Source organism: Talpa occidentalis, unplaced genomic scaffold, assembly GCF_014898055.3.
Source record: "Talpa occidentalis isolate TD23 unplaced genomic scaffold, MPIMG_talOcc4v2.1 talOcc4.3, whole genome shotgun sequence".
NCBI classification, from domain to species: domain Eukaryota; kingdom Metazoa; phylum Chordata; class Mammalia; order Eulipotyphla; family Talpidae; genus Talpa; species Talpa occidentalis.
In genome coordinates this window covers 26,786,618-26,810,684 of record NW_023603184.1, presented here as the reverse complement: position 1 = coordinate 26,810,684, position 24,067 = coordinate 26,786,618, and the positions used below count along the sequence as shown (strand labels likewise).

Below are 24,067 nucleotides of genomic sequence, written 5' to 3'. Positions count from 1 at the left end.
CCCAGGAAGGGCAGCAGCAGCCTCAAGGCCAGGGTGCTGCCAGCCACCACACTGCACTCTGCAGTTACTGCTGTGGCCAACTGGGCACGCCGCCAAGGCTAGAGTAAGGAGGTAGCTGACCTCAGGCCAGGGAAGACTGTCGACAGCTGGTCGGGCATCCCTAAATCATGCCAAACCAGACATTTGATCTATTGAACAGTTGTAAGCATTACACCAGCCAGTCCAAGCCATTAGCCCCATCACCCACTCATTGGGGCCTTTCCTACCACTAATGCTGCCTCCTCTACCAGAAGGACAAACCAGTAGACATTTGAGAAATGAAACAATTCAAAGCACCAAAAACTTAAATTCACCCAAAGCACAGTGTAAAGGCTTAGGTACCCCAGCGACAGACTGGATTCATGTGGGATGTACAAGAGAAGGTCAACCTGACTGAGCACAGTCGGACACAGCTTGGCTCAACGTCCTCAGCATGACTCAGCACATTCTGGGCTTTCTGCTCGTGTCCTTCAGCATACCAGTGACACATTGTAGGATGTGCAGCCTGTCCTACCCTCGTGAGTCATAAGATAAGGAGGGAAACAACTGGACAATCCAGAAAGCATCCAGTCCAAACTTCAGCATCTCCAAGGTATATTTTAGGAACAAGTAAAAGAGTCTATCATTAGATATCACTGTTTTCATCAGACAATGCAAGCACATTGTCTAAGATCCAGGTCTCAGCAAACAGGAGTCTCTCAGCAGGGCTAGCCAACACCTGGCCTCAAAGCCAACAGTGACTATTTCCATACCCATGGCGGACATAAATATTCAATTACGGCACGCCTTTCACTAAGCTTTGAGGTAGCCAGTTCCATTTGGTTAAGTTTGGCACAGAAAATACTATTCCGGATATGACACTTAAACCAAAGCAGATAAAGCCCAGTCCTACCCAGCTTCCTAACAGCAAACACACCCATCCCCTTGTTCTTAACTCTGAGAAGAAAACAACAATCTTGCTGGCTGGGCCTCATGGTGTCATAACCCATGACCTGCTGTGATGTTGCATTTCACAATACCACCCATACAGACCCATGGTTGAGCACTACTCCTGCCTCAGCACATAGTCCTGCCTCTGTGACAATGACAGCCACTCAGAAATATGGAGACTATCCTGCCAACCCATTCTGGATTTCAGAAAGCCAGCTCTCCTCCCACAGTGGAAGTTTGGAGGGTAAGACAAAGCAGACAGCACCCAGGAAGCAGGGAGTGGCACAAGCCTGACTCAGAGCAACCCTGGGCCTGAGTTTATGGACTAACTGGAGCTAGATAACAGGCCACTGTGTCACAGCATGGGGGTCAAGGACATCTCTGTCCAGAGAGCATATTAACTCCACAACTGATGGGGAACCCAAGGATCGACTCTGGTTTATAAACACTGCTCCTTCGAACACTGTCCAGTATCCTACATCATGACCAGAGAGCAGCTGGTTGGCCCAGAACTACCACTGGGTCCCACCATAGAAGCAAACAGTGTTGATGCCAGGGGGTCAGCAAGGGAATCTCAGCCCCAGATAGCCAGAAGCAGTCAGGCCCAGAGCATTCACATAAGCCCCACCCTGGGCTGAATAAGGAGTTTTCTTGACACCCACCTGGGCACATGCTGGGCATGTAGAGTGCATCTGGGTGGGCCCACGGGTTGAAAGTCTTTGGCATAGTGACTGAAGCACCTGCATGTCTACAGACCTGAAACTCACAGAGAAGGAACTAATGGTGCTTGGAGGTGAAAATGCCTAGGTAACTGGTGTCTAACAAACATCCTTTCATCCCTGTCCTGAGATATTTCCATAAGCTTCTCACAGCCCATGAGCCTAATTTAACTCTTACTCTTAAGTCTCTTGATTCCATCCAAGTTGGAGTTCATGCCAGAATACTTGATCTCGACAGAGGGGTCTTCCACCTAGCATTGCTTAGTATTACCAATCGGGAGGTCGGGGAGGTCAGGGAGGCCAGGGAGGCCTGAGTTGGACTTTCTCAAAGGAACCACATCTTCCCTGGCCTACCCTCCCTTGTCAAAGCTGAGTCCAGAATGGACAGTCCTCAAAGGGTCCGACTCTGGGACCAAGACTCCTGTAGAGATGATAACCCCACTAAGTCTAAGCTGGGCATGCCATCCTTCCTGTGGGCAAAGCCCACCTCCTTTTCCTCCCCCATGAGCTTCTCTTCCAGCTCTCTACCATAACCTGCCTCATTGTCCCTTCTAAGAAACCCATGCACCCCTGTAAGATACAAAACTTCACACACCCGTGCAGCCACACAACCCACCACAACCATCTCCCCAACACCTGCACTCCAGCCATGCAGCGCTGCTTGTATTTACGTCAGTGTACTCCTCGTGGTCCCTACCCTCTCCCTCCTAGTATTTGTATATGCTGATCCCTCTGCCCAGAATGCATAGTTCCATTCCTTTTCCCCACCCTCTGTCTGGCTAACTTCTGTGCTTTACATCAGCTCAGTTCTGGTCTCTTCCTGAAAGCTGTTCTGTCATTACACTTACACACTAATAGTAACAGGTTGGGAACATGTGGTAGACACGTAGTGACTCTTGTTCAACATCAAATGCCCTGTGCTTAGCACAGACCTCGTGCCTTGCTGCGTATTTGTTAAATGGCAGAAAATGGAAAAGCTGGAGACCAAAATCATTTACTGTCTAACTAAGCCCAAGCGAAGGGAGCTCATCCACTCCAGGGCAGGGGCAGAGAGTACACTAGATGCTACTCTTTAAGTACATCTGATCCAGAAAGAAGAAAAACCATAAGCTTCCAAATCCAAAGCAGATTTAGCAGTTTTTTCTCTCCATAATGAATTTCTCTAACTTAAAAGTAACAAGGCGTCAATTCTTATGACCAATTAATGGGCCAGCCCCTTTTACCAAAGAGGGTACATTCCAACAGATACACAATGTAAATAAAGGTTTCCATCTAGAGTGACACCAGCACCCTCTAGGGCACTGGAAGTCCCCGAAGTCTGTCCCAAGGAAGCAACTCGCCAGTCTTCCTTCTGCACTTACAGATCGCACTCCTCAGGCCAAGGAAAGTGACTTAGGGAGCTAGCCCAGACTGGCTCAGGTGTCCCACGGGTAGGGAGGGGGACGGGCAGAGACAGCTCTGAACACTGGCCCGCTAACGCACCTTTCTCACATTATAGAAGTCTCGGTGGGGGTTACTCTTCAACTCTTTGAACTCGGACATTTCATTTAACATCTCATGAAGGCTGAACTTGGATTCCAGAAAGTTCAGTCGCCGGTGACAATATGTTTTCCTGCAGGTTGGGAAGGGGGAGAAACCACAGTTGAGGAGAAGTTGCATCAAGCTCTCCAGGTGGCAGACCTTCAGTGTCTGCAGCGACCAGCCTTCTTCCATGCAGAGGGAAGATCAGGATGGACAGGGAGGGAGGAGGAGGCTCCAGATTTCTATGGACTCAGCAGAACTATGTCACCACATCCATGTGCTCAATGAAATGAGTAGAGAGTTGATACAAGGCAATAACTTTGCAACCTCTTGCAGGTTCTTTGACTTTTAGCTTAATGTGCTTAGGCAATTAATCTCAAATCTCTGCTTCCCATGAATGGATATGGCAATACCCAAGATTGAAGTGACGGTTAAATTGGTTTATGTGTGTGAAAGGCCTGCCTTTGAGTATAACAGATGCTCAATAAAAATCTCCCTCCTTCATCCCATTCTTCTTTCTTTTCTCCCATCTACCCTCAACCACCTTTAATTACTTGAAAGGAGTTTAACTTCTGCCCAGAAGATCAGTAATATAGTCAAACTACACAGAGTGACCTGCCTGCCTTGGCACTACAAGAACCATCCTCTGACCAAATGGCATACCCCAAAACCCAAGACTTGAAGACCCCTCAACTCTGAGATTTCAAGAGAAGACAAGGATGATTTTCATAGTGGGCAGATTAGAAATGTAGGGATGTTTGTTACTAAGACAGAATCTCTGTGAGGACTAATTCCCCCACCAGCCAGCAAAGGCCACTGAGGGTGAGATGCACGCTGCTCACACCAAATGGCAGCCCACACCTAGTGCAGGTGCCTGGCTTTAGCCACATAGAACCTTCAACCATAGTTCATTGCACCTGCTTCCTTGTGCACCCACACACACAAACAGCAGCACCCTCAGCATCCAATCACTCACTTTTGAAAGCATAAACAGCAACTGCCCTCCCCACCCCAGACTAGCACCATCATCTGTCTGCCCAGATGAGCCCCAGACCAGAGCACAAAGCACAGGAGTCTCAGAGTTTGTAGGGAGTCAAAGGTCATCTCACCCTGTCCCTCTCTCCAGCAGTACTCTCCTTGACAACCTCCCAGATAGGCAGTCTAGGCTCACATACTTCCTAGAAAAGCTGGTGTCCTCCCAAAGTTGTCACTCCCAAAGCTTCCCCTCAAAGCTCCTCCTCACATTGACTAAGGATAGTCTCCTAGGAACTGCCCTTCCCCATCCATGGCTTGGCTCTGCCCTCAGATTAGTGAGAACCAAGACCCACACTGACCATCCCCTTAGGCCCACTCTCCCCACTTTGAGACTGGCATCACATCCACTCCCAGCAAAACCTGAAAGGCAGGGCAAGAGAGAAGTCCTTTGCCATGACCAGCACCCACTTTCTCCCCAGGCTCCCAGTCCTGGCAGGGCATTGCCAGCTCAGGCACTCAGAGGCTCAGGGTGCAGACAAGCTGAATACCCTCTGCTGATTAGCATAAGCACTCGCCAAGAAGAGTGAGGTCAAATTCAGGAAGATAACTCTCTGCCAGGTTAACCTGAGCCAAGTCCACAAGCATCATGGGGGTCAAGACACAAAGTTCCCAGGCACCCTGTACTCTCCCCTCCAGAAATGGGGAAAGCCACGAAGCAACAGCTTTCAAGGCTCCTCCACCATCTATAGGAATGCCCTGGGCTGGTAACTCTGTAAGGCTGCCATCATGCCTGGAGAGAGGGGACCAGCATACAGAAGCTCCACACCTACGCATGCAGAAGGGACAGGCAGTACCAAATCTAAGAATATGCCAGCATATGGGATTGGTGTAAGTACAGGAAAGTCAAGAGTTGAGGCAATCTGGTTGGTCTTTCCAAGTCCTTTCTATAGAACAGCACCTGTGCAAACAGAGGTGGACGCAAGGAAAGCTGACTTACGTGGGGCCATCAGTGATGAGAGCCAGGATGTGGCTCATGTCCACTGTGTAGGTCTCCAGGTCAGGGTAGGGCAGGCTGTGGGGTTCCTGGTGCTCCAGCATTTTCTTATTATCATACACAAAGAGGATGCCCCCCTGCATGCGGACCAAATAATCCAGATTGGGGGGAGCATCATCCAGGCAGTAAGGGTCTTCTTGGGGCAGTGGGGGAGGGCAGAAATCTGCAAAACAGGATTAAGTGATGGCAAAGTGCCCTTGACTTTGTGAGTTCACATGGCCTCAAAAATCACATTCTCAGTAAGGCCTGTGCTGGTCATTTTATCTTAAACCCAACCACCACCTGCCCCAACATCCCATGTTCCCTCCCCTGATTTATTTTGTAAAATAATTTCACTGATCTTGGGTAGTACATATTCTGTTCACTGCTATCTCCCCACTTTCTAGAACAGTCCCTGGAACATGACCAGCACTTCAATAAAAAAATTTTTTTGAGGTAACATTGGTTTACAACACAGTATATGATTCAGAGGTATAGGATCACACCTCTTCCTGGACACATCAGGGACACCAGGCATATTAAAAAGGGCATTTGTGTCCACTAATAAGAGGACAGACAGTACTTGGGACTTCCCAGGGGGATCAATTAATTGTCTCTGTCCTCCCACATCTTACTGGGTCCAGGGTGGCTAAGGGGCCAGATGAAGAAGCCAATCCCTCCTTCCAAATGATCACATAATATGGAGTTTTTCTCCCACCAGCAGGAAATGTCAATAAGCTGTCTGGTCCCACGAGTGTGGGTTAAGTTGGCCCAGAGGAGACAGAGTATGAGGATATGCCTCTTGGCTATTTCCCAGCTATGAGACGTCAAGTAAACCACTGCACCTCTCTGATCCTGTCTGCTCACCTAAGAATAACACCTCTTGCCTTAATGCACTGTTGTGAGGACTGCAGCAGTGGAGATAGGTAAAATGCTTTGTAAGCAATAATGCAGGGCATTATCTGATTACTCTCATAATGAGTATTACTGACTCTTGATAAGCTCTGTCTCTAGTTAAGGAACAGGTTCTGCTAAATAGTAATAGAACTGGGGGTTTCAGCTCCACACATCAGCCAATCCCACATAAGGTGCAATAACCCAGCTGCCTGCCCTGCCCTGGTAGGATGAAACCCTGGAATCCTCATCAAAGGAAGCCACCAAAGGACAGTAACTGCCTGAGTGTTCCCCATCAGTGTTCAGGACAGACTCCTCCTAGCACACTCTTGAGGCAGCACAGGGGCTGAAGCAGCACAGAGGTGAGGTCTGATTTCCCCCCGTCAGGCACAGCCACAGGCAGCTCAGGAGCAACCCCAAAAGCGTCGGCCTGTGAGATGTAACACTTACTATAACAAAGGTGGAAGCCACAGCCTCAACCACACCCCTGCCCAGTATCCCTGGATACTCTGTTTTATATAAAATACACATTGGATAGTCATTCCTTCCTGCCTTTGCCTAAATGGGGCAGACAGACAAAGAAATGGCCCCAGAAGGCAGAGATTTACTCAAGTGCAGATCACAGCAAATGTTCAAAGTCCAAGTTTCAGAGCATCAAAGAAGCCAGAGACAAGAAACCTCTCAGCACCAAGTATGTCCTGGGGGCAGTCAGGGTCCTGGACACTGGCACAGACCACTAGGCCCTCATCTGATCTCTTAACTTACAGCCTCCACTGCTCCTCAGCCCTCTGGGAGCCCAACAGACGCTACCAGAAACCCTCCTGTGCTCTCTGATTCCCTCTGCCAAACTCCACAGCATAAATGTAGCTACCATTTATTGAACATTCACTAGATGCCAGAACTACACTAAGTAATTCACATGCAGTCTTTCATTGAATCTTCACAACAAGCCTGGGAACGATATTATTAGCATTCCATTTCATAGATTGAGAAACTGAGGCTGGCGAGACATCTTGCCCAAAAAGTGGTGGCGCTTAGATCAGAATGTAGGTGTGTTTGACCATTTCCACCACCCCTGGAACATGCCCTCTTCACCTCTCACCCCACCCCCATCACCAATTCAGCATTTACTCTCTGATCATGTTGTTTTAATCATCCCACATTAAATGGCTTGTCTCTCTGGGGACCCCCGAGACAAAGGACAACTTTTAACTTCTACAGCTCAAGTCTACCTGGAGTGAAGCACACAGTGAACATGGAATCAAACCTTGGGGAAGCCAGCAAACATCAGCGTAAAGCCTTGCCCTTAAAACACCATTGGGGGGGAATATAGCCTGTCGATAAAAAGTCCTGGCCAATTCTTGGGCCGTGCCCCACTTGGAGCCCCACCGATAGCCACAGCACCCTACCTGGGAAGCCCTCTTCCGGAGGAGCAGCATCCGCCCGCCGATGTCCCAGGTATTGCGCCGTGGTCCTTGGGAAGCGGTGGTAAGCAAGCCTCGCATACTTCTCCCGGATCATAAGGGCCTTGGCCAGGCTCTTGGCAGCCTGCTCATAGTCCTCCACAGTGATCTGCAGGGGATGGTTACAGAAAGAGTTCACAGAGCAGGACTGAAACCATTGGCCTTGTAAAGTTGGTCTCTAGTTGGCACTTGCAAACGTGGGTTTCGAGAACATTCCAACCATTCCTTAACTAGTATGAGTGACTCACTATGCCTAAATTGTTTGTAAAAACACTATGGTTTATGCTGAATACCTGATTTCTGGGAGTCTGGGGCTTGAGTGTGCTATGCACATGTGTGACCAGCCCCAATAAAAACCTTGGGTGCTAAGTCTTTAATGAGTCTCCACAGTTGATGACACTTCACACTCATTGTCACAAATGGGTACTGAAGAAATTAAGTGTGTTCTGGTGACTCCACAGTGAGGGGACCCAGGGAAGCATGCAGCTGGTCTCCTCCAGAAGCCCACTAACACAAACCTTGCCACCACTAAATACTGTGCTGACTTTGTTCCATACCCTCCACTGTAATAAATCCTAGTCATGAGCACAGCTATGTGCTGAATCTTGAGAGTCCTAGTAAATCACTGAACCTGGGATGGTCTTGGGTCCCTCAACCTGGGAGGAGAATTAGGGCTGCTGCGAGGGAAGTGAACACTGTGTTCTGCACACTCCAAGGCTGGCTTCACATGCTGCTGGTTAAATCACAAACTTGCGGTTGCCCCCGGCACATAATGAGGCAGAGCCTGGGTACGTCCCTGAGGAGGTGACATTTTCGGCTGAAAAAATACATGAGTCCTTCAGAGGTAAAAGTAAAAACTTCTACATGGTCTGCCTGCTGCTTTGCCCACCCAGGCTCCTGATTCATCTGGGAATCAATCCAGTTCATCCAGTCAACAAGCTCTTACTGACATGTTCCAAGCCAGACACTTTCTATAGATTTCATTTTGGTCCTCACTATAACCCATTTTACAAATGGGGAAACTGAGGCTCAAAGGGGATAAATCACTCTCTAGGGAGTTTTTTTTTTAACTTTTTTTTTATTTTTTTTTTTTTTCAGAAGAGCTGGGGTGTAGGTCAGAGGTGCAGGGGTTGATAGGATTCACCAGAGACAGAGTGGGGAGCAGAACAGGTGTTTTTACTGAAATATACTGCTGAGGGGAGCAGCAAAAGAGACAGGAGAAGTCTGTTGCACCATCTGTGGGTAAGCTCCCTGGCCTGGGATTGAACTCAGGCCTCAGCAGTGATAGCACTGAGACTGAACCCCTACACACCAGGGAGGCCCTCTAGGAAGTTTCAAAGTCAAACTTCAGACTGTGACCTGATTGATTCCCAAAGACCAAGGATGTTCTGCTTTCCTGGAGCTGCCTCATGTTCGAAGATAACTGAAATAAATTCTCACCTTTCAATGGGCTCATTAATCTTAGTCCATTTGGGGTAGATATGTGTGGCAGAAATCTGAATGTGCTTGGGAAGACAAACAGCTGAACAATAGTCCTAACAGGATAAGTGACATAGCAGAGGGAAGCACAAGCGGCTGGTGGAACAGAAAGAAGGGAAGGGAAAGGTCTGGGAGTTTCCTCCTTGGCTTTAATTAAAATTCATTCTTAGTTTTGAAATATTTTAAAGATACTGAAAAGCAGTGAAGGTAATGACAGACATCCATTCCAGAGCTGTCAATTTTGATATTTTTCATCATAGTTTCAGATCTATTAAAGAGTTGAATAAATAAATCATCACAGATAACAGCTAAAACACTACCTTCCTCACTCCTCCACCCACTCCATCCTCAAAAGTAGTTATCATGTATCTTTCCCATGAACATTTGTATGCTTTTACTAAATATACTTCTTGCTTTTTCTTAAGGAAGAAGGTTCTCTTTTCCTAGCTCCAAGTGTCTCCATGAGTGTGTTAATTCCACTTTACACCTTCCAGTGGGAGGCTTCTGATAGCAGCAGGAATAGGACAGGAGCAGCTCAGACAAAAATAAATCCCTGCCAGTGACAAACCCAAACACTTGGTCTGTGGAAGTGAGGGAATCAGCATGGCAAGGAGCCCAGGCCACACTGAGACTACTGAGAGGGTGCTTAGGATCCCAATGGATGGGTGCCCACAAGCCAGTTTGTAGGCAATGCAGGTCCCATGCCCAGCAGCAGAGCCTGTGGGGTGAAGGTAATGTACAAGGTCAGCCTGCCTCTCACGGGGATTGCTCTGCGGGGACCAATTACCCAATTCAGGGTCTCTATACCCTACAACATGCCAGCCAGGAAACTGACAGAAGAAGTCTGTTAACACGCTTAGTCAAAGCCCTCACATTCAGTTGGAGGTCAGCCCACCTCCATTTAAGCACTGCTTTGCCCACAAGCTGGAAGGTGGTGGACACCCATAACTCCTGGTCAAGAGGCTGCTCCTTCAGACAAGGTTGCATTATTTCCTAGCTAACCAAAATTCCCACCCATAGGAACCAAAGCAAAATAAGAACTTAAAATAAGTACAAATTAAGTACTTAAGCAAAATAGAGTAAGGTACATCCACACAATAGAATACTCTGCACTTATTTTTTTAAAAAAGGCAATTATTTATATACTAATAAAGCATTACTTCCAAGACATTTATACTATCAAGTGAAAAAAGCAAGGTGCAATATAATATATACAGGAGACTACCATTTGTGCAAAAATAAAGAAATAAACTCTGGGTGCATACTAAATTATAGGTACATAGGCCATCTGGGTGAGTACACACAAGAAATCAAAACCAATGGTTGCCTCTGAAGTAGGGAATTGAGTGGATGGAGGATATGATTTTTGTCCATTTTAAATTTTATACATATGCAAGAATTCTCAGTCACACAAAGAATAAAATCTGTTTTAAAGCTAGGGGGAGTTTTATTTAAAAAGTAACAAGCTACTCTTTTTCAGATGTACTATAGATTCTGGAATTACTGTTAAAAAGAAAAGCAAAAGAGAGTCTAGTGGGTTGAGAGCCAGATTGCTAGAACCAAACCTAACCCCACCACTAGCTTAATGATAGCTTCCTTCAAAAAGTAAGCGACAAAAACACATTATCCAAACAGGTAAAACTAGCTCTTACTAATTAACTTGGCATAACTTTACTAACTTGGTATAAACCAAATTAGTTCACTACCTCATCAAGACCTTGTCCCTCATGGGACACGCAGGAGTCCTTTGTGGGTGGCTGTAGACCCGGCTGTGGGACAGGTGTCTGGAGGCTGCTGGGCCCTCTAGAGCCAGTTAGTGCAAGTAGTCAGCTAGTTTCTGGCATTGGACATCTCTAAATGACAATGCTGGGGAGAATTAACTAATTTAGTATAAACTAACAATGGTATACTAACTTGTAGCAGACAGCAGAGAGGCCTGAGGCCAGGGAGTTTCTTCCTTGGCACTAAATAAAAATTCATTTTTAGTTTTGAAATATTTTAAACATACCAAAAGCGCTGAAGGAAACATGACAGACTTCCACTCCACAGCTAACAATTTTAATATTTTTCATCATTGTTTCAGATTTTGTAAGGAGTTAAATAAATAAATCATCATGGATACAGTTACCCTCCTCAGAGGAAGAAATTGGCTAACTAACTAACTTGAGTTAACTGACTTGGTATAAACCAAACTGGTTCACTTTCCATTAGACCTTCTCCTCCTAGCTGGGGGTGGGGGCGGGGGAGGACAAGAGGAGCTGTCTAGTCATATGTAAAGATATGAACCAAGAGCACAGGAAAGCTGTGTGGGTGAGATAAGTGACTTTAACTAAACCAATCGACATCAGGACTTTGAATCTATTCAACATTTGGACCTCTAATGGACCCTCCTCAATGGACTACAGGAACATAAAGCAGAGTTCTGGACCCAGAGAATATATGGAACTTATAGGCCACAATGTGCCAGCAGGAAGCCCTGGGCCTCTTCACAGGGATGGGCAGTGCCTCAGACATACCACAACCTCAGGGAGGACCCTCCTTCTCTTCAGACCCGTCCCATAACCCCACAGCCTGGGTTAGGCTTCAGGGCTGGCCTTGAGTCCAGTGGCCTCTAGACAAGGCAACACAACACCCACAGGGATCCTGCCAAGAACAGTAAGTGGGAGACGCCTTACCCCTGCACAGTAATCTCCACTGATGGTGACCCGCTGGAACTCAGGCATGGTGTAGGGCGGCGCTGGTGCCGGCTGGGAAGTGGCTCCACTGAGTACAGGGGTTGCAGGAGACATGACGGGACTGGCTGTTGGGGGGACCTTCCAGTCTTGCTGTGTTGGCATTTGCAAAGACAGGGACTGGGACCGAATCATCTTGAAACTTTTCTTTCTAAAAGCAAAGGACAAGGAAAGTGGGAGACGTCAGTGGCTAATCTGAGCGAGTGTTATGTTGTGCACATGGCAGAAGAATCTTGCTCTGATATAGTGCGATGCTGATCCTCCCATGAAGAAGTCTGATTATTTGTGCCATCCTCTTACACACATCTCTATGAAGAGGTACAGAACAGTCTCCCAGACCTTCCTCCCTGCGATCACTTAAAACTACTGTGGGCACTTAAGAGTAGGCAAATGTCTCAGGAGACAGCAGGCAGACTATGGGCAGGTGTCTAGCACCAGAGGGCAAGAGTGGTGAGGATAATATCAAACCAATGGTGTGGACCAAATACTATCTTCAGCTAATTCAGCTCCCCAGCTCAGAGACAGTCTCAGGAAGGACTATAAACAGTCACAGAAAGACCATCACAGTATATTTCACAAAGTTAGAAATTTGTAGTTTTAGAGCTGAAAGAAATCATGACAATCAACTAGTCCCATTTGTTTTATAAAGGAGAGATGAACAACAGTACATAAAGGCACAAGCTAGATGGTAGCAAGCCCCCAGCCTCCCAGCACCTGGTACCTGCTCTGCTAGCCCTCCCTCCTCCCCTGCCGCCCTAGAGTCTGACTTGTGCCCCATGGGTGCTGCTGCTGCTGGGCAGACACAGATCTGTATCTCCGCGTTGATCATCATCAACTTCCAGTTCCTCTGGACTGTCAGCTTGATGCCAACCGATGATTTCACCAAATCTCAAGGAAGTAGGCACACGTTTCATTTAAAATACCAGGAAAAAAAATAACAGAAGTTCATGCTTATTTGTAATGCTGATTTGTGAATACTCACCTTCCTCATTAACTAAATAGCAACATTTCAAATGACAATGCCCTATGGAACCCTCCCAGGAAGGGAGTTAGCCAGCAGTGAGGTAGGGCCATCAGCACTTCTGTTTCCCAAGTTCCTCTCTGCTTCCACTGGAGCCCAGGGCCACAGCACCGCCACTTAGTGATGACCAATGCAAGAAATTAGCTGACTACTTGAATTACCTTTTTTTTAAATACTTTTTTTAAGATTTTCTTTATTTTGCACAGAAGAGCTGGGGTGTAAGCCAGAGGTGTGGGGGGCTAGAGGATTCACCAGAGACATAGTAGGGAGAGGAACAGGCAGATTTTTACTGAAATATACTGCTAAGGGGAACAGTGGGTGAGACAGAAGTGTGCAAGGCCATATGTGGGTTAGCTCCCTGGCCAGGGATCAAACTCAGGTTGTACCAGTGATAGTGCTGAGACTTAGTCCCTAAGCCACCAGGGAGGCCCATACTTGCACTACCTTGTGTCAGCGGGCTCAGCAGCCTCCCAGATACCTGTCCCACAATCAGGGTCTATAGCTTCTTGCAAAGGACTCCCATGCATCCCATAAGTGACAGCTATCACCTACCAGCTCCCATAGAACTTCTTCTCTTCTCCAGGCACAGTGACACCTACAGGGACTGGAGAAATCATTGTTTCCCAACCTGCCGTAGGACTTAGCTGGAAGCAGCTACCTTCCTCCTGACTATTGGCCAGGTATCCTCACAGACCCACTATAACATTTTTCAGGAACCACTGTTCTCCTCCCCTATCTATACACCTACCACTTGCCATGGCTCTCTATCTGCCCATCAATGCTATCACATGGTCTTTATCTGCTCACCAATGTTATCACCATTTTGGACACTTGGCCATTTACATCTTGAAAATGGAAGAGACCCCTTTTCAGGATTCTGTCTTTGCCCTGTCCCTGGCCTTGCATAATAGATGCACTGGGTTGCTCAGGAAACTCAGCCTGAACCCCACAGCCTCAGGCAAGGCTTTCCCCAGCCTGCCATTCATCCATCACAAGCAGCTGAGTCAGGTATCCTGCCCAGGAAGATGCCAACTAATGCTAGTCAGTCATGGCTCAGAGGCAGATTCACCTCGAGCAATGAGGTTCTCACTTTGGCATCTTCTAAATGTTCACACCTAGAGGAAGAGCCACTTGCTTTGGGCTCCTCCTCGCATTCTGAGAGGTTCAGCCAGGTCCCGTGAAATTCTGGCTTCTGTGTCACTCACATGCCCGCCAGGTCACTTTTCTATCTCATTGAACTTTTATGTCCACAGTCCTCCATCAGTCCTGCCCGAGAAGTGGTCCTGCCAGGGCGAAGCAAGTAATGTCAAAGGTGAGCAACAAACACAGGAAAAGTATTTAAGGAAAAAAAAAAAAAAACCAACCAAGATCAGAAGCTGGAAGCCTAGCTAGCCAAAAGCACACCAGCTTATTCAAGGAATGTCCCTTTTCTTCCTCCCCTGTGAGGAAGCCAGTAGCCACCAGGAGTGCCCAAAGAATTCTTCTTGCAGACATCCATTACAACTCTGGACTTGGTCTCCAGGTGACTCGCAGATCATCACATGTGAAAGTTGGTGGGCTAGGAGCTCAGGTTTTGCAGGCATAAGGGACAGGTTTAACAACACGGAGGGCAATTCCTCCAGGCCCACTCGCCCTGGACAAGGGCTGGGAATAACCATGCATCTTGTATCTCTAATCAATGCAACTTGTATCTCAAAGAGCTAACACACAACTTATATCTCAAATCAATGAAAACTGGAAAAACTAAATGGAGCATAAGTAGAGGTCCTGTGTTTGTTTTCTTTTGCTACATAACAAATTTAAGCTTGACTTACAACACCCATTTTTGGCTCATAGTTCAGTAGGTGAGAGGTCTGGGTGAACTTGGCTGCTGGGCTCTACGCTCAGGGTGTCAAAGGCCAAAATCAAATTATAATGCTATACACTTAAAATCTATATACTGTTATAAACTGATATTATTTCAATAATTTTTTTTAAAACATTAGCCATATTGGACTCTTATTGGAAGATTCTAATAAAGCATTTACTTCCAGGCTCATTCAGGGTACTGACAGAATCCACTTCCATTAGTCCAGAGAAGTCCCCAGCTCCTTGCTGGCTCTCTGAACTTGCACATAGTCCCCTCCTCATCAAAGGCAGGCATGGCACATTGTTCTGATGCTTTGAATCTCTCTGACATCCCCTTCAACTACCAGCCTGAGAAAATGTTCTGCTCCAAGTGTTCATGTGATTAGATCAGACCCATGCTGATAATGTCTCATCATATTCAAAGAGTGTAGTGAAGAGTATGGGATATCTTTGAGAGCCACTTAAGAAATTCTGACCACCATAGGGCCAATCTAATATCCATTCTATAGAATATATAATGGAGCCTCAGACAACAAAGGTGGGGAGTGGCACTGACTAAGTGTGTGGTTGTGTGTGGGTGTTAATTTTTTTTAAAGATTTATTTATTTATGCATACAAGAACTGGGGAATAGGCCAGAGGTGTGGAGGGTGAGAGGATTTACCAGAGACAGAGTGGGGAACAGAACAGGCAGATTGACCAAAATACACTGCTGAGGGGAGCAGCGGGTGAGACAGGAGAGGTCTGCTGTGCCATGTGGGTCACCTCCTTGGCCAGGGATCAAACATGCTGCAGTGGCCGTGGATAGCTTCACAGTGCTACGACTTAACCCCTTTCACCACCAGGGAGGCCCCTGTGTGTGTGTTTATACATGTGTCCTTCTTTCCCTTCCGAGGTTGTCTGGATAATAAAATGTCACAATAATAAAATGAAATAAATTGTCACATTTCACACCAATAAAAGAAGTCATCATAAGTTTTATCAGAATTATAGATTTATGGGGTCTTCTGGTTGGAAAGGACTTTTAAGATTACTGACCCCAATCTTCTCACTAGGAAAGCCTTTGTTTGTATACCTCAGCAACAGCAAGTTCACTACCTTTCCAAATAAGACACCAGCTTTCATTATTTAGTCAAGGAACATTTCCCAAGCACCCACTCAGGGCCAGGCCAATGCTAGACACACAAACACCAAGTGCACAAACATGATCTGTGGCCACTATTAGAAAGCACTTCTGTATGATGGGCCAAGTCCCACAGTCCCACCTATTGTTCCTCGTGCTAGCCCCTGGGGCTCCAGAGGAAACCAGCTCTCTCTGCCTTAGCTGGCACACCTCGTCTTTCCCCCACCCACATATCCACCTGGCAGAAACTCACTCCTGCCAAGATGCTGGCAGGGTATGTGGCTGTGAGGACACCTGCTGCAGGTTAAGTCTGAGACCCAAAGGACCGGAGAGCAGCTTTGTCCTCTCTGAAATCAATGGTTCTCCTGGACAACAGTGTCCTTCGTGCCCAACCAGGTCCTCAAGACAAAGAGATGAACTGCTCCCCTTGTTAAGATATCACAACATCTCTCAGCACCTGTCTGTGCTCCCACCCACTTTATGACCCACTGCTGCCCCTGCCATTCACTGTGTCCTCCTCCTCTTTACCCTGACTCACTCCCCAATCTTCCTCAGTTCCTGTGTACTCCAAAGCCTTCTGATGATAACATTTGCTTTGTTTGATAAATCTAAGTAAAGAACCATGGGACCTCCCTACTCTTCAAGAGAATAGCCAGCATCTCCCCAGGGGCCTTTGGAAGCCCACTGTCTTGTGCTGCCTGTCCAGGGGACTTCCAGGTAGCGGTGGACACCTCCTTTCACCTTTCACCAAAGACTCTCAACAATGCACAATAAGTCATTCAAAACATTCTTGAGGGTACACAATGTGGCTCTCACTTCATTCAACAGACCACTTGTGCCAGGTCCTGGGGGCAAATGGGTAGATAATACACATCTACTGACTCTTGGGGCTGACTGTGATAACACAGGTGGCTGGCTAGGTCAACAGATCACTATCCTACAATATGGTCAGATAATGAGATGCCCTGGATGTGTGGGGTCCCCGAGAAGACACTTCATCACACTGGGATGGGAGCAAAGGAACAGCAGGATCAGAGAAAGTTCCCTGCCTCATTCTGAGGGAGAAGGGAACATTCCAGAACAGGGAGTCTTGTTTGAATCTCCCCCAGAGACACACACACTCACGTCATTCTGGAAGCCCCTTTTCTCCAGAAGAGAACAGCCAACATAAAGGCAGGAGTCACAAATCAGCATGGGGTTTTATTAACAATTTGAATCTGGATGGCATTAGGTGAGACTGGCATTTCTGACTTTCATAGGCTCATCTGTTTCTACTGCTTCCACTGTCACTGTTTTGCTTCACATGGAAATGGGGATCTGTAAGGGCAGGAACGGACCACAGTGCAGGTTTTCTGATCCCATGCAGACCGGGTAAAGGAGGAGTCAGAGTCCTCAGTAGTTTTGCAGGTTTTTTATTTGGGGTTCACCAGGCATATGGCAGGCAGGGGTGCTGGCTGGGGGGCTGGGAGGCTGGCAGGCCTCCCAGCCCCCAGCAAGTCCTCACTCTATCTGGGCTCTCTAGCGTTCGTTCTGCTGCTTCTCGGCTTCTCTTTCGGTTCTGCTGCTGCTGGCTGGGGCTGCTGGCGTCCCCCCGTGACGCCGCCCTTAAAAGCACAGTCTTAACTCAGCTGAATCCCATCTACCTATGCCCACACCCTATTCCAGGTGCCCGCCATCAGGCATGCATTCAGGACAAGGATCCATCATCTATCCTGATGGCGGAAGGGCAGAAAAGCCTGACATTTTCTTTACCCTACAGTCCACCCCCTCAGGGTTTTCTGCCATACAGTCTATACAATACAGTATATACAATTTTCTAAGCAAACAAACAATGCAGCCATGGCCCACAAAAGCAAATACATCAAATATAACAAAATACAATATAACAAAATACAACAGAACACAAATAAGTCCAGGCAGGGCACCAACCAAGTGCAAAAGACAATTATTGGTACCAGCAGATGAGCCACCAAATCTGCTGCCGAAGGCACTGCTCATATAAGGGAGGGGAATCACTCACGGCATCTACTATAACATACCAGGAGCCGTCAGGCTTCCTGGCCTTCTCCTGGCTGTAGTCTCGGCTACAAGGCACACACAGCATCCACCCCCAGGATGCACTAGCTCTGGGATTGGCAATTTTATTCTGTTGGGGGTAATCGCCAACCCTCAGGGTTTCTGTCTGCAGTCGCTCCAACACTCGGCCTTCATGGCCACCCATGCGACTCACAGACCCCTGCTCTCAAGCCAACCCACTGCACAAGCACATGGGTTGGGGATCCAAACTTTGCATTTGGCTTGGGCTCCACCCCAAGCCACATTCCCCACCCGTCCCACAAGGATGGGCTCCTCAGCTCCTCACCCTCACTCAAGAATGAGCAGGGCATCACCCATAGGTGATTTTACGAGACTCACAGGGCTTCAGCATACCCAGGCTGCTTAACAGCCGCTTTAGGGCTTCTCAACTTAGCATCAGTACCAGCTTTTGCCACCTTAGTTGGCTTTTCTCCTCCACCTGGCCACTGGGCATACACAGGCTGCTTTTGGCCATCTAGGCCCACTGGCCACCCCCAGATTCTCAAAAAATAAACATAACCTGCTAAGGTCCTCCGCCTTCTGGCGGGATTGTCAGTCCAAAATCATCAGTTCATCAGTCTATCAGTCCATTGGCCTCTCCCTGCTTCAGCAATGGCCTGCTGCCTCAGGGGTCATTGGCTGGTCCTTTCCGGTGTCGTTGGCTGGTCCTATCCGGTGTCGTTGGCTGGTCCTTTCCGGTGTCGTTGGCTGGTCCTTTCGGGCGTCTCCTTCACGCCAGGTCTCATCCTGTAGCTCGTGGACGTATCCATCTTCTATACCGCCATGGTGCCTCCAGCGTCGTCACAGGCAAAGTCTGTTCTCCTTAGTCCCTCCAGGTCTTCGGAGGGCTCCAATACCCGTCTGCATGGATCCTGCCGACTACGCCAATTGTAAGGGCAGGAACGGACCACAGTGCAGGTTTTCTGATCCCATGCAGACCGGGTAAAGGAGGAGTCAGAGTCCTCAGTAGTTTTGCAGGTTTTTTATTTGGGGTTCACCAGGCATATGGCAGGCAGGGGTGCTGGCTGGGGGGCTGGGAGGCTGGCAGGCCTCCCAGCCCCCAGCAAGTCCTCACTCTATCTGGGCTCTCTAGCGTTCGTTCTGCTGCTTCTCGGCTTCTCTTTCGGTTCTGCTGCTGCTGGCTGGGGCTGCTGGCGTCCCCCCGTGACGCCGCCCTTAAAAGCACAGTCTTAACTCAGCTGAATCCCATCTACCTATGCCCACACCCTATTCCAGGTGCCCGCCATCAGGCATGCATTCAGGACAAGGATCCATCATCTATCCTGATGGCGGAAGGGCAGAAAAGCCTGACATTTTCTTTACCCTACAGGATCCCTTGTTGAAGGAGTGGTTGAAGACCTGGCGCCTACTCTGACTGACATTCACCCATCTGCTCGGGTCATAGAAAACCTGCTCTGTGCCCTTCCCACCACTACACACCAGAAGTTCCAGCCTAACCAGAAAGAATATGGTGGAAACAGCTGACGATGCTGCATGCTGCATGGTGGCTCTGTAAGAGAGTCCACAGTGGGTGGAACCCACATGCTCGCCAAGTGCCCTGCAGCTTGGCCAGGTGGGTGCAGCTTTGCTTTGCACACTTGAAGCCTCCAGCTGTAAAGACTCAAATCCCAACCCCTCCTCTCCCTTCACTGCTCTGAGAGCACACCCTGGCCTGTGCTGCCCTCTCCCCTGCTCCATGACGTAGGTCTCCATTTGCTGCCTTCTCCCAGCCCCCCTTTCTCCAGGCCTTCCCACCTGCCCTTCTCTCAAAAAACCCCAGAGGTCAAAGTGAGTAGTCTTCACTACCTTTCAAATTAAGTCTTAAATTACCAGTTCTTCAAAAGCAGGTGAATTGATTGCTTCAAATGAAGCTTCTTTGCCAATTACCCTAAATTTTACAAACTTACCTACCCCTAATTTAAAGTTTCATAAAACAAAATGATTTAAAAACATGCTAGCTGTGCTAAGCTCTATTCATAACAAATATTTTCCTATTCCACTTAAAACATTTTCAGGGGAAGGAGCTGTTCTGGAGAGCTAGATTTTTCAGATAAAGTCTGTCCCCTTTCAACCCTAATTTAAAAAACAAGTTCAATTATAATTGAAGACATAATTCCTGCATCTCAGTCAGAGCATGCCAAACATAATTTAAAGTTCTCCAGATGACTCAGGGTCATCACTGTCCTATCCAGTCACCATCTTGTCCTGAGACTGTTATGCTTTGAATTCTTGCATCTGCTTTTTATAATTACTCAGTTTCCTCCCTCACTGTTAATGAGCAAATAATAGTAACAAAAACAGGAACACTAATGATGTTTCAAGCACTGTGCTCAGCAGTCATGCATATTAGCTCATTTAATTCTCACAAGGCCGGTCCTTCTATTATCCTCCTTTTGCAGATCAGGAAAAGACTCCTACAGTTAACAGCCTTGCCTGTGGCCACTCACAAATGAGACAAGGTTGTCATTTGAACCAACCCAGTCAGTATGACCCCACAGCCTGCGCTCATAATATCCACACATTTGAGACCTTGCTTCTAGAAGTACCCTCTCCCTACTTCTAATCTGTTTCTTTAAATCTGCCACAGGATAAGAAATAAAATAACCAAACTTATTAGCGCTCTGTGTAAAGTAAGAATAAATAAGAGAATGGATGGAAGGATTGCGAGGTTGTTCAGAAATTTTGCATTTGTTACATACACACAGCTATGCACCACTGTAGGGGGGTCAACTCTGGCTAATCACTATGCTATGAAACTGCAGGGTTTAAGCCAAACTCCTTACTCTATCTTGGGAGGCATCTCTGCAGTTGTTACCTCTCCTCCTTGGCTCTAATTTCCTTCGGAAAACCCAGCTCAGGTCTTACAACTGCTGGATGCCTAGACAGCTAGTCCCCTTTAGGGGCTCATCTTTTTTACTCACACCCAAGTTTTTCTTCTTTTTGTAAGGAGCTATTTCCCTTCCGTGGATGAATTTGTGCCTTTACAATAGACTTAGAATAGTCTTTTTTTTTTAATAAGAAAGAAAAAGTGCCATAAAGCCTTTCTCAAGCACCAGAAATACTCAAATTTGTGAGAGGAGCCAGGACAAGGGAAGACTTTTTTTCCAAACTGGAAGCCTCATATGATGTGACCGCTTGAAACAGAAACCCTCAGACTCTGAGTAGCTGGAGACCCGCCGTGGGTTGCAGACCTGTGGGCTCCTTGCAGGAAAGCTCCATATACAACTCATATTCCAGAACATCAGGGAGGAGCCAGAGTTGAAAAGGGAACTGTTCACATCTGAATATTTGCATAAAGGTGTCTATAGGGAGCAGTGACTCTGAAAGACCAAGGACAAAATGGGGGGTGCAAAGCTCCAGAGGACACTGGGATGTCTGACACCTGTGGCCCCTGGCTGTACTTTGGCAGAAAAAGAAGGGTGGGGTTTGGGGTAGGGCTTTAACCCAGCTTCCCTCCATTTAGTTCAAAAGCCAACAGGGTGTAGGCTCCTGGTGGTTAACACCCAGTGTAATTCTAGTGTCTACAGATCAAGAACCAAAGACTCCACCCCTGACTAAAGATTGGGTTAGCCTCCCAGTTAATGGGATTCTATTTACAAGACATGGGTCTTACTCTCTGCTGTGTCACTTACTTGCTTCATGGGCTGATGAGAGTTAATTTTACTTCTCTGAGCCTTGGTTTCCTAACCTGTAAAACTGATAGCTTAAGACTAGCCATTGGAAAGACTGACATAGGAACTAAAGAATGAAGGTCAACCGCACCTAGCCCACAGTAAGCTGTAGCTGCTATCACTGTCCTCGCCACAGTAGGGCACTGGACACGTAGGTAACAGCTATAAGCTGGGGTTTACTGACCCCAGCATTGTCCTAACCTTTTTACGTATTTTCATTCCCTCCTTCCTCACTACATGAAGATACCATCCTTACTTTATAGATGAGGAAGAAACTGGGGCACAGAGTGGTTTCCTAATTTGCCCAAGGTCACAGAGCTTACTACCAAGTGATAGACCACAGTGGTCCAGGAAACTGTGACCACACTGATGTAGTGTCTGTGGTGGCAATGGAGAAGCAGGACGTCATCTCTCCTCTGTCACCAACACGGGCTAGGTTCCGAGCTGGATTGTGGGACTGCAATGGGAACCACATATAGTTCTTGGAGCTTCCAGTCAGAGAAGGCTCTTGGATGTAAACCAAGACCACCACAACCTTGTAAGAACAGAACAAAATTTCTGGAGCAGAGTTTGCAGAGAAATTTTGGTAAACTACAGAGCACCATTTGAATTTAGAGTAAGAAAGCTTCCATTTTGCTGTTAGCTTGGGCATTGAAAAGAGAACAATCTCTTTTTGCAGCTATCAGTCCAGTGTCACTCTATAATGGAAACTGGCCTCAGAAACTTATTATTCCTGAAAATAAAAAGTGCCAGGAACCCTTCTCTTCTCATTATGAAAGATTTAAAATGCTCAATTCATTCAACACAGAAGGTCCTGCAGACCATTCAGTTCATAAAGTTAAGCAAGCACAGTGGGATAAGGTTCTCTTTACCCTCCAGTGGGATGAGGGTTTCATTTTTTTATTTTATATATTTTTTACATCATTTTTCATTTTTGCACAGAGTATTCATTTTCATCTTGGTTATAGTCCCCACACAATTCCCACCCCATCCTTGTTTTCATCCTCTCCCTCCTACCCCCCACCCCACAGTGTGTCTCTGGTTTATAGTTGCTTGTTGATTTTGATTTTTACTTTATTATAATTAGTCTTTTTCTTGGCCCCTTATTTAGGTTTTCTAAATTCCTGCTATGAGTGAGGCCATCCAGTATTTTTCTTTTCCTTTCTGGTTTATTTCGCTGAGCATAAGGATGAGGGTTTCTTTACCCTCCAGAAATGACTATGACCTCACCTCAGGCCTGGGACCATCTCATTTGGCCCAACACAGATTATCACTCAGAATTGGCCAATGGCACCAATGACCCCTTCACTTCATGGGTTCATAGTCCCTCAGAGGAAGATAAGCACTTAGAGATAGTGAAGCTCTGGTCTTGCCTTCATGCCGAGACTCTACTTTTTACCTCTTTCCCTATACTAAAAGGACATACTAAAATTAAGGACATATTAAAATTATGTAGTATCAAGAAAAAAAAATATACACAATGGAATTTTACTCAGAGTGCTGGGCAGGTGGGCTACAGACCCATCACAGACCTCCCCAAGCTTTTTTATTCTTTAATTCTGCTCTCCCGTGTGAAATAAACTGTGAAAGCATGAAGTTTCCTATTGCGCATGGACTCAGATCCAAACTTCTTATCAAGGAGCACAAGGCCAGTCTGATGTAGGCCCAGGCTACTCCTCCCACCTGAGGGGAGCTTCTCCCTTCAACCACACCTCTCCTGACACAGACCTCAGTGAAGATACTTAAGGCATCTGCCCTGGCTGACTCCACTACCGGCAAGGTCTCACCCAGTTTTACAGAGCTAGCTCCAGCAAATGCCATCAGTATCAGCTACATTGTTACCTCCTCTAAGAGACCTTCCCCAACTACTCCATCAGAAAAAAGACTCACTCACCCCTCATTCTTCTAACTCCTGATTCATCTCTCCATAGTACCTGTGCTAGACCTGGGCCTGTTTGCCCTCAGACCTACTCTACATTCTCTCCTCAGTTTCCAGCTATGTGTCAGCTGACTTCTGGCTAGATTTGGCCAAAGACAGCCACTTGGGAAAACTGGTAAGTGTCAGGAGACACTTGGGAGACATCTCTGCAGTCTATGCTTCTCCTCCTTGGCTCCAGTTTCCATTGGAACGATCTCCATGGTTCCAATTTTCCTACCCAGGCTCCAGCAACACCAGTCTTGTGGTAGCTGCTCCCTACTGCATCTAATCTCTGGGTTGACACTCTCTCTTTTCTGTTCTCTACCACCTTTGTAATCAAGTCCCTGCATTAAAATCCTACTTCCGATATTCACATGGTTTTCCTGGTTAGGCACTTACTGATACAGCACTTATCATACTTGTCATCTTTTAATTAATTTGTCCAATTAATTATTGTCTGGACCAAGTGTAAGCTCTATAGGACTGGGACTTTATCTATCTTATTCATTATCACATTCCCCAGTGCCCAGCACAGCACCTGGCAAAGAGTGAGCTTAGTTAATTAATAATGCAAAATACTTGTCAATGACGAAAAAAAGTAAAATTGATGTTTCCCCAAGAAATACT

At 46.9% G+C, this 24,067-nt stretch overlaps 1 protein-coding gene across 2 annotated transcripts in view; it reads right to left on the bottom strand.

Moving 5' to 3' along the window:
• Nucleotides 1-24,067, bottom strand: part of AMPD3 (adenosine monophosphate deaminase 3) — a 48,950-nt gene that overhangs the window by 15,470 nt on the left and 9,413 nt on the right. For both annotated transcript variants that reach the window (XM_037522660.2, XM_037522658.2), the window contains exons 3-6: nt 11,729-11,936; nt 7,521-7,683; nt 5,182-5,401; nt 3,171-3,300 (exon numbers count right to left, since the gene is read on the bottom strand). In XM_037522660.2, the coding sequence (XP_037378557.1) occupies nt 3,171-3,300; nt 5,182-5,401; nt 7,521-7,683; nt 11,729-11,936 (721 nt within the window). The remainder of the gene's footprint in view (nt 1-3,170; nt 3,301-5,181; nt 5,402-7,520; nt 7,684-11,728; nt 11,937-24,067) is intronic.